This window comes from Pithys albifrons, chromosome 5 (assembly GCF_047495875.1).
Source record: "Pithys albifrons albifrons isolate INPA30051 chromosome 5, PitAlb_v1, whole genome shotgun sequence".
NCBI classification, from domain to species: domain Eukaryota; kingdom Metazoa; phylum Chordata; class Aves; order Passeriformes; family Thamnophilidae; genus Pithys; species Pithys albifrons.
The window spans coordinates 8,592,602-8,605,979 of record NC_092462.1 but is presented as its reverse complement, the minus strand read 5'-3'; the positions used below and the strand labels follow the sequence as shown (position 1 = coordinate 8,605,979).

The 13,378-nt window shown below is 39.6% G+C and overlaps 1 protein-coding gene across 5 annotated transcripts in view; it reads left to right on the top strand.

The window, feature by feature from the left end:
* Positions 1–13,378, top strand: part of NR3C2 (nuclear receptor subfamily 3 group C member 2) — a 206,784-nt gene that overhangs the window by 159,336 nt on the left and 34,070 nt on the right. For all 5 annotated transcript variants that reach the window (XM_071555642.1, XM_071555640.1, XM_071555639.1 and 2 more), the window contains exons 5-6: positions 12,116–12,454; positions 12,832–12,976. In XM_071555642.1, coding sequence (XP_071411743.1) covers positions 12,116–12,454; positions 12,832–12,976 — 484 coding nt within the window. The remainder of the gene's footprint in view (positions 1–12,115; positions 12,455–12,831; positions 12,977–13,378) is intronic.

Genomic DNA, 13,378 nt, shown 5'->3' with positions numbered 1-13,378 from the left:
GCAGGACAAGAACTCATGAGCAGCAAGTGAGGAGGTGGGAAGGTATCTGTTTCTGTAAGGCCAGGGAAGCACTCGAATAAATGATCTGGGGAATATTTGGAGTTTGTCTTTGAGCATTTTAAAAAGCAGGTATGACAAACGTTTTAATGAAGTGATGAGGGTATAGTTGGATCTGGTCTGAACAAGAGGGTGGATCATGCAACTGTCTGAGGTCTCTTCCAGACTATGATTAATGTCAGGTAAATGGATTTAAGCTAGATAATATGTGTGCCAACCTAAAAATACTAATAAAAAAGTGAAAATGTTATTTCAATGTATAAAATTATTTCTTAGATTTTGACATCACTGATCTTCGTTGATTGAGTTACTCTGTCTCTGTGCTCTGTATGAGAGTGTGTTTTGAAGACACAGTGATGGTAAGATGTACAAGCCATGTACTCATTCTTCTGACATTGTGTTGCTCTTTTGATTGTCTGCTGCTTTGGCACTTCACAAGTTTTAAATTGACAAATTGACTCCAGAGATGTGGTTTACTCCAGTGATGTCACAAGGAAAATTCATTCAATCGCAGATTATGCTGTAGCACATTAACCTGTTCTTTCCCCTTGTCTCCTCCTATGTCAACTATCTTAGAAACTTGTATTTTGTTCTGAATCTTGTTTCCTGTTTTTTCCCCCCACTAATAACTAAGTGGATGGCTTTCCACTTTTAGTATCTGTGTTTTGCTAAAATAAATGTGAGATGTGGCAAGCACACCTGGCTCAAAGAAAAGCCTTTGGAGTTTGCTGTTAGTAGAAAGAACAGTTCATGGCAGGTTATAAAGGAAATGTTGAGCACATTTAAGCCTTCAAAATACAAGAGAGCAAGAAGATAGTGTTGAACAAAGAGGAAGACAAGGTGAAGAGTGTTTCTGAGCTACCCAGTACCATACATCTTACTGCAAATTGGGGCTGGCGATTTGTGTGCTTTTGTGGTTCTCTGCCATCAGTTTTTCCAGATCATGCATAAGGGTAATGTTAGAAACTTACATTTTCCCTGAAAAAGTGGTTGATACCACATACAAGGGTGTTTTCACTAGCATTTAGGGTGATGTATTGAAGCAGGAGATTGACATGGTTATACCCTTTTTCGCTTTTTTAATGACTAATCATGAGATAGATGGTGAAAAATATGGCCAGGATGACTGCAGAAGATAAACAGCCAGCTTGTATTTCACAGGTGACATTGCTGTTCTGGGAAGCAGGGTAGATAATTTCTGGAAGATGAGGGACAGGCCAGCAGCATTGAATGTGTTTGGAGTAAGGTCATTGGAGAGAAATCTGAGTTAGTGCAAACTGGGAATATGGAAGTCATACAGGTAAGGAGACAAAAGATCTCAAAATTTTGGTTACTTGAGAAGAATTTAGGTGGGAGTGTGGTGCATTATGACATAACCAGAAAGACCACAGAGGGAAGTGCAGCACTTACGAAGCTTAGTTGTAGCAATAGTAGTGCAACAACAAAAATGAAGCGTTAAAAACATGGCACACTCTTTAGCATGGAGTGGCAGTGTGAGCACTCAAGGTATGCAATGAGAGGGGCTGTGGCAAATTTTGATGGTCAGTGCCTTTGAAGAACTCTGAAAAGCTTGTTGAGGACCTGTGTCTCCAGTGTAGGAGAGAGGAAAATTTTGTACATGATAAGTGTCTACAGGACTGTAACAGGGCAATCAATATGTCTTTGTGTTTTGGGTGAGTGGCACATAAATCATGGAACAGACTTAGCATTGGGTATCAACCCAAATAAAAGCAAAAGAGAAGACTTGGATGAGGAGCTTCTGCAGAAGGTTGGATGGGAATGGGTGTCTTGGGATGGGAAGGTTGTTGCTTGGCACAAAGTACAAACCAATGATCATAGCCAAAAGTTATTCTGTCTGGTACAGTGGAAGATTTCAAAATCTGTTCTCCAAAATTTCCTTAACTTTGTTTTTAATCAAATTATTACCAATGCTTGCAGTTCAAGCTGCTGGTGTTTCATTGCTACAGGTGTCATAGAGTTGCAGGTGACAAAATACTGGAGTTGTAGGTAACCTTCTCTTCACATTTGTTGGCATTTTACTGCCTGTCTTCAGATGTATTTGATGAGTAGTCAAAACCACTGCTGCATTTAGTAGACAACGCCTAGCTCCAAAATGATTGAATTTGCCATACGTTTGAAAAATGAATAAATAATCAGTAAAAAATGAGTTTTGGGAGCATCTGAAAAGGACTGATTAAGACTGGCTTTCATTAACATTATAATTTTCTTTTGTAAGCTTTTTTTAAGGCTTTGTTTATTGGATGATTTAAATATTTAGTAAATACATTTCTTTTGAAATTAATGAAGAAGTGCAAGAGGGAGTTTTATATACCAGAAATGGTAGCTGTGAGATTGTGTTATGTCAGTTTGAGATTTTATATGAAAAATATGTGGGGGAAATTTTCATACTTTATCCATTTCTCATTAAAAAGCTTTATCAAAACCAGCTTGATTTGATTTTAACAGGAAACCACTAATTGGCATTTGGTGAAAGTTGTTCCCACACAGGGAGGAGTACCCCTATGAAACTGTTATTTTTCATTTAATTATCACTTTGAGGATTGCTGAGAAACAAGCAAATGTGTTAGACATTTTCCCTGACAACCTAAATATTCCTGTAAAATGCACTTTGGATCTCAGCTTTCTTTTGTCACTTTTGCCCTCTATCTCTTCACAAATGCTTAGCCTGAACCTCAACACAGCTGAGAAAGGGATTAATTCCCTCTATCTTCTACCCAAACGCTCCCCAGTGCCTTTCCCTCTTAATTGCTGTGGACATCATTATCCCACGTGTTAGACAGGTAAGTAACCTAAGTGTCATCATCACGTCAGACCTCAAAATACACTATTTTGTCTGGGCTTTCACCTTAATTTTTCTGAGACAACTGCAATGGCTTCTGTGGTGTCCTTGCAAGACTGCTTCTTCATACTGCAGAGACCATCCCTGCAGATCTCTGGGGCTGTGGATGCACAGCCCTGAATCCTGTGTGCACGAGGCAGCACCCTGCAGAGGAACAGCATCTGTTCTGTGAGGTGGGTGTGCAAGCACTGGAGTGAGGTGCCACCTCCCTGCAGGTGTTTGTATTTCACCACTCAGTATCTCGAGCCCTAAGTGTCATCAGAAGCAAATGCAGAGTTTCTGGTTAAAACCTTGTAAGAGTTCTCATTAAATGGACATGCAATGACTCAAAATAGCATTTTGCTGAAGTGGGTGTGAGTGGTTTGTTGTTATACTGAAAGGACCTCTCAGATAGGGTCCTACTGGGGGCTCTTTCTGGGCCTACTAGTAATTTTAAGAACTACATGTGTCACAAAGTAGAGAGTAAACATGTAAATCTACAGCTTTTGAGATTCTCTTTTGAGGCCCAAGTCAGAACTCAAAAGCATCTTCAGTTCTGGAGTCTGAAACCAACATGATGGTACAGTGTAGAGTGATGTTGAGAAATGCAAGTTGAGGTATGAAGAAATGAGATACCTGAGAGCAGCTGTTGAGGGACTGCAGTGAAGAAAGGAGCTCAGTTGTGTGATGTTTCTGAGGTAAATTTAGAGTCTGCAATGTAAAATTGTTGCAAAAGTAGGCAAGTCTCGGTTTATACCAAGGAATTATTCTGTTCCTTGTCAGAGCTGGCAAGTGTGGGCCTGATGATGGTGTCTGGTTTCAGCACTTCTGGACAGGGTGACGGGAGTGGGGAAACCTGGCAAAATAGTCACCTACATTCCCCTGCTGGCTGGTGGGATTAGCAGGACCTGTGTCCTTCCTGAAGTGAAGGACACTCCTCTTAGGTCTTCTCAAAGTTGTCCAGTGTGGAATTATCTGCTGAGTCCCTTGGTAACCTATTCCACTTTTTCACATAAGAGCTTTGCATTTAGAAATGGTTCCCTTAACATCTAAACTGCGTCTTCCTTCCTGAAATTTCTTACCATGTTCCTGAAGAAAAGTGTGCACAGGTTAGAGACTACCCAAGGGAGAACAAGCATAATAAAAAAGCATAACAAAAACACCAAAAGCATAGATCTGTAAGGAAGGGTCAAAGAAACTAATTTTATTTTAGTGTAGAAGACAGAAACATATTAAGAAGGCCATGATACCAGTCTTTCAGTTCAAAAAGTGGTATAAAAGGGGTCAGGAATGGTAAGCTGTCCTTTATGGCCACTGGGGGAATGATGAAAAGAAATGGACTTTACTGCAGGAAAAAATGATGCAGTGTTGGGAAATGTTGGGAGAAAATGGAGTGGTTAGATGTTGGAGGAAGGTGGGAGGTATTGTGGAATTCCTGTTATTGGAGATTAATAACATATTGCGTTGGGCAAAGTTCAGTTGATCCTGCTCAAGGCAATAGGATAAACTGCTTCAGATATATTGTTTCTGTGCTTTGCAGTCCTATGCTGGAGCAGCATTGCACTGCATCATATATTAGACTCTGTTCCAAACAAAACAAAATGCAAACACTTCTGAAATTGTCCTATAAGTAAGCAAAGTAATAGGCAGGAAATATTTACCTAGTTATAGTCAGTTTTATTAGTACTTTAAATTCAACTAGAGTAGAGAACCAAAGTACATTTAAGCGAACCAAATGAAAATAGTGTACAATTATGTGGATTAAAATGTACATTATAAGCTCTTTTTTTTCCATCCATGCCATGCCTGCTTTTTTGGTACATCAAATGTAACCCAAGAACACGAATTGCATTTTATGGATCAGCCTGGATCTTTGCAAGGTCAATCCAAAGGCAAATAAAATGTGACATTCCCATAGATCAGACTTCATGTATGTTTATTTCTTGTCTTTAATTTGTCTAATCCTGACAGATTAAAGTGTTACTTATTAATTAGTAAGCAGTTGTGAATGATACTGGCAATGCCAAACCATATCATTGTTTCAATTATGCCTGCCATTTCATTCTGCTGAATTCAATCATTGAATTCGAGCTTATTCTCCAGTAAAAGCTTTCTTCTGCTGGCAAAGGATAAGAAATTAGATAATTTTCATTGCTTTGTTAATTAGACTGCTGATTCCTCAGGCTCAACAGCAAGTGATAGCATTTTCTATCACTTTCTATCTCTTCTGGGTCACAGTTGTCAGAAACAGATTTTAAAATTTATTTTGCTCTGTGAAGATGGGACCTTTGTTTTCTTCCTCACCAGCTGCAGTCCTTCTTTGCATATTTGACAGACTTCTTGGTCTCGTCAGTGTATCTCAAATGCTATTGCAGAAATCACCCTTGAAAGGCCTCCTCTTTGAAAAAGAGTAAAGTCCTCTTGGTAGTATGTCTAACGTGATAAAGCGATCTTGTGCTCTCCTTTTAAGTTCCTGTACAACTCAGCCCCTGCTTCAGTAGTTGCTTTTCATTTACTTCCTTCTCTTGGTTTATCCAGTTAAAGCAGCGACTCATCTGCTTGTCTGTGCGTCTCCCAGATTTGTACCTGATCCTTCCTTTTACATGGCACAGTGGGAGTTAGACTTAGGGATCCTTGTGGGTCCCTTCCAACTGAGGATATGCCATGATCCTAAACACTCAGGGTCATGGTTAGAGGTTTTTCATCTGCATCAGCTCTACCTGAAAGTCAGTGGTTTGCTTCACAAAGTGGGTAATCAGTTTTATAGAGATTTTAGGATTCTGTCTTGGTTGTTCCTTCTGTTTTCTGAAGAAAAAAGGGTGTATGCCTGAGTGTACTTCGTAGGGCAAATGGGGTGATACTGTAAGATCCCGTTTCCATTGCTGCTTTGCACTTTATTCCATGTGTTTCTACGCATATGTGTGTGTGCATATATATCTCTATAAAATCTGTGTTATTGTCTAGAAATTTCACAGCAAAATCTCATTCCCATTGTGCTAGACAACTAAGTGAAAAAATGTCTGTACCAAGATAGCTCAAAATTTTCATATATGTCAAGATACAACAGATTTGGGGGGAAGGGAAACACTATTTGTGGTAGCAGTAAAATAGCTAATGAGAACAGATGTCAGCTCATTGAAGTAAGTGAGGCAAAGTCAGCAGGCAAACATGATGAAAGGATTCAGAGGAGGGAAAAGTGGCATTTTGATGGAGCATTTATATATACAAAGGTAGAAATGCTTAGTGAGGGCTCAGAGAAGAGTCTACCCAAGGGCTGTCTCGGGGGGAGGAGAAGAGTTGGCAGCTTGCAGCTTTGGTAGCTGTGGTGCAGCAAGGTGCTCTGGGTTGCTTTTGGAGAAGAGAGGCAGGTGGCAGTGGAAGGTGTGCAGGAAAGCCCTCCAGCATTTGGCATGGGGTGTAAGGGAGAAAGCTGGCACCTGTTGAGGTTGGGGAGGAGGTGGTGGTTGTAGCTCAGCTGCAGAGCTCAGGCACTGAAGCTGGGACCTGAATGGAGGAGCTCAAGTGTTTGGAATGCAGGTGTGCACTGACATGGCATGGCAGAGCCAGCACATTTGTGGGTGGGCAATGTGGGTTTGTTTGCTGCAAACAAACCCACTCTGAGGCTGCCGAGACCACCAGTAGTAAAGTACATACTTTGAAATAAGGCCAAATTATACCCTATTTGAAAGGAAGGGAAGTTCTAGCCAGGTGGGAGTTGGTCTCTTCTCCCAGGCAGTCAGCAATAGGACAAGGGGGCATGGGCTTAAGCAATGTTGGGGAAATTTAAGTTGGATAGCAGAAAAAAATTCTTTACAGAGAGAGTAATCAGTCATTGGAATGGCCTGCCCAGAGAGGTGGTGGATTCACCATCCCTGGAGGTTTTTAAACTGAGATTGGATGTGGCACTGAGTGCCATGATCTGGTAAATGGACTGGAGTTGGACCAAGGGTTGGACTTGATGATCTCAGAGGTCTTTTCCAACCCAATCAATTCTATGATTCTATTTTGTGTATTTACTCCAATTGTCACTTTCTCTGCTCCTTTTCTTCCTTTTTTAAACCTCCATTGCTTTCCATGTTCTGTGTTATCTCCATTTTTGTTTCCCCTTCCACTATTGTTCTCTGCTTTACACTAAAGGTAGCATATGTTCTTTAATGTGCTTTTGATGTCCCTTGTGGATACAAATATGTCCTGCAACATAAACAGAATAAAGATCTGTTGGGTCAAGATCGGTTTGTTTGTGGCTCTGGCAGAGCTTTACATATGTGATAAATCAAGATCTTAGTCATCTATATTGTGTCTTGAGCTATACAGACAATCAGTGTTTTTTGACAGACATCAAGGCAAGCTCTGAATATCATTAAAAAAATAAAATTCAGATTCCAGGGCATTATCATCACAAGTCTTGTAATTTCCTCTACATAGAAGTATGGCTAATTTTCTAAATTTCAGATTTTGTTTAGAGTACTGGAAGCCAGCATGAATATGAAGAGCATTTTACACTTTTTATTTGCTAAATTTGAACACTGGTGCCATTCTACAAAGAAGATACTACTCTCTTATAAAAGTACTGAATTAAATAATAATGTTTATGGGGTTTTATCTGCTCTTGGTAGCATTTTGTTTTTTGGCCTCTCTGGATACCATTTTTTTAAACAGTAATGCAGATGAAAATTACTAATTTTAGTCCTATGAAAAATAGTTATCAGGTGTGTGAAGTCCATAACTTAATTTGTGTGTATATTCTATGGGTACAAAGGGAGTATATTATATATCTAATCTACATATCTTCACTCTCTCTAGACCTAACTTGTATAGGATGTGTAAGTTTACTATATTTTTAAAAAGAGCATATAGTAGTTTTCATATCTTGTAACTATCCTGAATCCTCAAACTTTAACTATAAAAATCAGGAATGCCACAGATTTGTAGCTGAAGCTCATGTTAATTTGTCCTCCAAGACCAGTTTACAAAAGGTTCACATCTAGATACATGTCCTGTTGTTTGACTTAGAGCAGCATTCCCTGCTGCAGATGACCATAAGCCTATTTAATGTTTTACAGATGGCACAAAAACTCCCAATCCTGGGATCACAGGCCTCCCTGTGCCAGCTTTGTCACAGGAGTCTTACATGTGAATGGTCATTATTTAAGGGACCAGTTGTCCAACTGACTTGTGGCTTATTTCTTCTTGTATTATACTGTAATTTATTGTTAGAGCTGCAGAGGAGGTCTGTTGGAAGTGTCTTTATAAGATCCAACTCCGTGACTTTTCAAATGCTTCACTTTTTCTTTTTAATTGGAATGTACAGGACCTTCTAAAATACTTCTTCAACAAAAGTCATGTCAAATATATGAAGTGTTAACCTCGGGTATATATGCAGTGTCTTTCACTGTTGTTTTTTCCCCAATTACTACTCTATCTCAGGTGATTTAAAAACACAAGGATTGTAATATGGTATCCTGGCTGCTGTAAAACAGGAGGGGCAAGAAGTCCTGCGGGTAGAGATAATATGCAGTGACTGCTGTGCAGCTATTTTGGGTGAAACTCTTGTCCTAACCCCAAACAGGCTTGAGGCTTCAGCTTTGTCACATGAAATGCCCCATGCATGCTCCACCCTCCTTGCCTGGGTAGAGAGCCAGGGACTTCCTGAGCATTTCTAGGGAGCAATCCTGTTCAGCATGGCTTGTACCCACTCATTCAGAGGTGGCTCAGTCGGTTTTGTAGTTGGTATTGTAGTTACAGAGCAAATGTGAGAAACAGCTTCCAAAGAGTGTCTTTGGAGTATGTACTGCTCAGAGTTTGTATTTTATCTGTAGTTGTTGGTTTCTGTGGGAGTTACCAAACCAGTTGAGCTACAGCACTGGCATGAAGCCAAATGAAAAATACAGTTTTCTTCACTGTAAACATGACTGTCAAGCAGGAATGTTTTTCTCAGTTTCATTTTAAAGGCATTATAACGAAAGAAAATGAAACTAAAACACGTTTTAATGCCAGTTTTATATGTTGAAGAATGTTATTTTTTTTTTCTTTTAATGAAAAACTCTTGGAGAATAGAATATACAAAACTGTCTTAAGTTATCTGTGTTGCTACTTGCTAGAGCTGGAAAACCCATGCATTTTTTTATTATGGTGTAGTTATGGTTCAGATGCATTTTTTTTGCCGCTGCAAACATGAAAGATACGTAAAGTTCTTTATTTTTTTAGTCCTGTTTTGATAATAGAAAAAACAGTGCCTGATAAACTTAATGAATAATAACAGCAAACATTAATCTCTATCCAATCCTTCAGGCTTATTTTTAAACCCTGTTTTCAATGGCTAATAGCTCTGTTAATACATCATCAGATATTCTGCTGAACTTGACCATCCTTGCTTTACTTTTCAGATTTATTTTGTTGAAAAATCTCTAAGTTTAGCTTTGCCTTTTTAAGATAAATGATTTCACCAGGACTTTGTCATGTAGGTACAACTGCACCAAGTGAGGAACAACAGTATTTTCACTTACTTTTCAGCATTAAATTTCTTAGGGTTGTCTCTGCTTTGCCTGTAACACTCTCTGTTTTATTTTGCAAAGTGAGGAAAAGACTTGTTTAACAAAATGTTTGATCAGGTGCTGCTTTATAAAATGGCTTTTTGGGTACTAGTATCAGAAATTACATCTTGAAGAATGGATGCCACATTTGTGTACCTTGATGCACCAGAGGATAAAAAAAAATCCTTCAGTTCTGCTCCATTGTTTGAATGAGCTTTTTTAAGAGTTTTGTAATAGAGAAGTAAGAAATAGGATTTGAAGGGCCTTTTAGAAGGATCTTCTCATCTGTCCTGTCTCTTGAGTCAGAATAAGCTGCAGTGAAACTTTTCCTGACAGATACATGTCTCGCCTCTTCCTTATGATCTCAAATGACAGCTATTCCTCTGTACCCTGTGCTAATGCTTCCAATAATTAGGAACTTTTTAAGTATATGTGGCTAGCTGAACAAAAGAATTTTAAACTAAATTTTATTAGGACCAGCACATCTTTATTTACAAAGTCAATCCTTTTATTAAAAAATTCAACCTGCCTCCCTTGGTCTGAATGTCTGCAGGCATGAAGAAAATAAACTGCTGAAAGCAGACATACAGCAATTAATGGTATTAATTTCCTTCAGCTCTCTAAAGGAAAGGTTGTGAAAGTTACACAAATATCTCTGAAGTTCTCTGTAGATCACCTGAGGGGTTTTGTTGTGGAGATCAGCCATTGAGATCCCTTTTGGTGTAATGGAAATGACACCAAACTCTGATGTTCGGATTTTGGACTCACCTCTCAGTGCAGTATGTGCTATAGCTGTAATGAATTGTATTCAGGTTTTGAAGGTGGTAGTCAAGGAACATCTCTTTGACTGGGCACCTTCAAGATCTTCTGTAGGAGTAGTAACATCACTGTTTTCTGCAGGAACGTCCCAGGTTTATCCTAATAAATAAATTTTCCAATTGTATCTTGAGATGAACCAGCTCCTCAGAGTTCAAGGTACTGTCCCGGCAAGGAAGTGTTGAAAACAACAGGCTATTGTTGCATTTGGGTGTGCATTGTCCTGGACTCTGGGCGTCTGTATCCTGCCTTGCTCCTTCCCAGCCTCTGGCGCTGGGCAGGCAGCCCCAGTGTCAAGGAAGCACTAAAACACAAGTGGCTGCTGTCACCAACAATGGTCTGAGGGCAGCAGCAGCTCTGCTGTTGGGGAGGGTTTTCTTAAAATTCCAGTTTGTAGAAGAGCAGTGAGGTAGTTCTGTTGGCCATATTGGAGAATTTTCTTGCACCGTAATAAGAGTAGCAGGAACAAACATGAACTTGCCAGGAGGCGTGTGGAGTCGGAGTGGAAGTGAGTGTTTTGTTAATGGAGAAGAGAGCAGGGATAAGGTGAAGGTTGGCCAGAAAGGATCCTGAAACTGCAAAAAAGGTGCTATATTTAAAGAAAGATGGGGTAGGGTAATTGATGATGGGGGGAAAAAACTTGAGGAGGTAGACTTGGGAAAGGAGATAGCCTGGGAAGGGTATTTGCAATAGTATTTCAAGTAGGAGTGAGATAGGCTTGTATTTACTGATGCCAGTAAAAGGAATGCTGTAACAAGAGACAGCAAGGTAAAAGTCCAGACAAGGATTTTAGGTGTAAACAGGTAGATAAGGAAGACTATATTTGAGAGAAGTTACTCTGAAAGAGCTGCAAACATTTAAATTTAGTTAATTATTTATTTTAAACAGGTTTTTATGTTTTCTTATTGCAAAAAGAGTGGTCACGGGTTTTTGGTTTTGTTCTTCGTGTGTGTGTTTTTTAAACAGAATTGTCTTGACTTTTAATTCCCGTTCCTTCCTCATGCTACAAAATCAGTTTGCTGGGGCAGAAGCAGAGCTTGCTGCTGGCTTACATATCTCTGACTCACATGGGAAAGTTGGGAATGCAACCCACAGAGAATGTCTGGCTTCTCTTCAACAAGTAGAAGCACTGTAGTTTTGCTGTCTTCTAAGAATTCTTAGTAAAGAAAAGTAGGAAGGGTAGCGTTAAAGGAAACAAAAAAAAAGAAGGAAATTAAACAGGAAGGCAAATCATTAGAGAAATGTTGATAGCAGTGAGAAAGGTGTCACACGAGGCTCAGTCTTGTTGCTTTAAGTGGGTAAATAATTTTAGCATTATTTCAGGATTACTCAGGAGAGAAGGGGACAAAGCTCTTATGGGAGCATCAAAGAGGCAAAAGCAAATAGTTGACTAGCTTAGGCTGTTCCAAATGGATTGACTACATAGCAAGTTGAAGCAAAAGCTTAGGAGGGCTCAGTCTGCTAATTTGGGGCCAATTTCTTTTGATGACCAAATGCAATGGAGAACATGAATTGCAATCTGATAGATGATGAAGTGATTCATTTAAGCTACAAAACAAAGACAGTTTTGAAATTTTTAGTTGGCACTGGCCACAGTAAATAGGATGTTATATGCATGTCTGTATGGAGACAGATACCGGACATTGTCATGTATAAAAACATCCAGTAAAGCAATGAAAATGCGCGTATAGGTGTTTTTTGGTTCTCTTTCCAGTGTGACATTGCCACAGGCAGTGACGTATTTCTTAAAGTCCTACACCTGCTTCACTTAAGAACTTTGAGATTATACTTCTGCTTCCATTTTCTATAAAGCCAAGGGGTTTGCTGGCTTCCTGTACTGATTTTGCTCTTGTGCCACTCATCTTCACAGCCCGGAAGTCCAAAAAGTTGGGGAAATTGAAAGGGATGCACGAGGAGCAGCCACAGCAGCGGCAGCAGCCGCCCCCCCAGAGCCCTGAGGAAGGGACGACATACATTGCACCTGTGACCGAGCCCTCTGTAAACACTGCACTTGTCCCCCACATGTCTGCTATCTCACCAGCACTTACTCCCTCTCCTGTGAAAATCCTTGAAAGCATCGAACCAGAGATCGTGTACGCAGGATATGACAGCTCAAAGCCAGACACAGCGGAGTACCTGCTGTCCACCTTGAACCGCCTGGCTGGCAAGCAGATGATTCAGGTGGTGAAGTGGGCAAAGATACTTCCAGGTAGGACCACGAGTCACTTGACTGTTTCTTTTACATTAAAGAACTATTTGCTTGACAAATTGTGTCTTCAATCTATGGACTGTGTTGAAGAAACCTCAGTGGGAGGTGTGAGATGAACATCTGAGAGAAGATTGAGGGTTATTTTGATTTATGTAATATTTGTTTCACATGTCAGTGATTGATATTTTAAAAGCTTTCATTTTGAATAATAGCCTCATAGAGTTTTGTCACTGGAATGAAAAATTTGTTTTTTCAGAATTGTGCTTTGTGGGAGTGTTGCTTCTGTTTGTGAACACTGGAAAAGTAATGAGCAGTGTATTTGGTGATGGTTTGACCAACCCTTGTAGTTCATAGGTATTTTCTGTTTTGATCTCTAGGATTTAGAAACTTGCCTCTTGAGGACCAAATTACTTTAATTCAGTATTCATGGATGTGTCTGTCATCGTTTGCCTTGAGCTGGAGATCCTACAAACACACAAACAGCCAGTTCCTTTATTTTGCTCCAGACCTGATCTTTGATGAGTAAGTATTCCTTAATGGCCCTTTTCAGTACAGGCTGGAAGGTTTACTCTGTTTTATTGGGTTTTCAGGCATACCTGCAGTCTAAGAAAACTTCAGCTAGTACTGGCTTAAAAAGTAGCTAAATTTTTATTTTTTTTCCAGTGACTCCCTTTTTAATTGCCAAAGCTTTGATACTGCCATCCACTTCTCCTTATGTGTTTTCAAATTAGGACCATCCTACTGACTCAAAGTACGACTGATACATGACCAAGATTTATATTAAAGAACATTTTTTTGGTGTCTACTGGAGCTTGGAAAAATATCTTAACTTCTAGGAAATGTGAATGTTTAAATTACTGGGGTTTTCAGAGCAGTCGTATAATGGTGCTTTTGTTAACAATATACAGCTGTTCAATGTGTTTT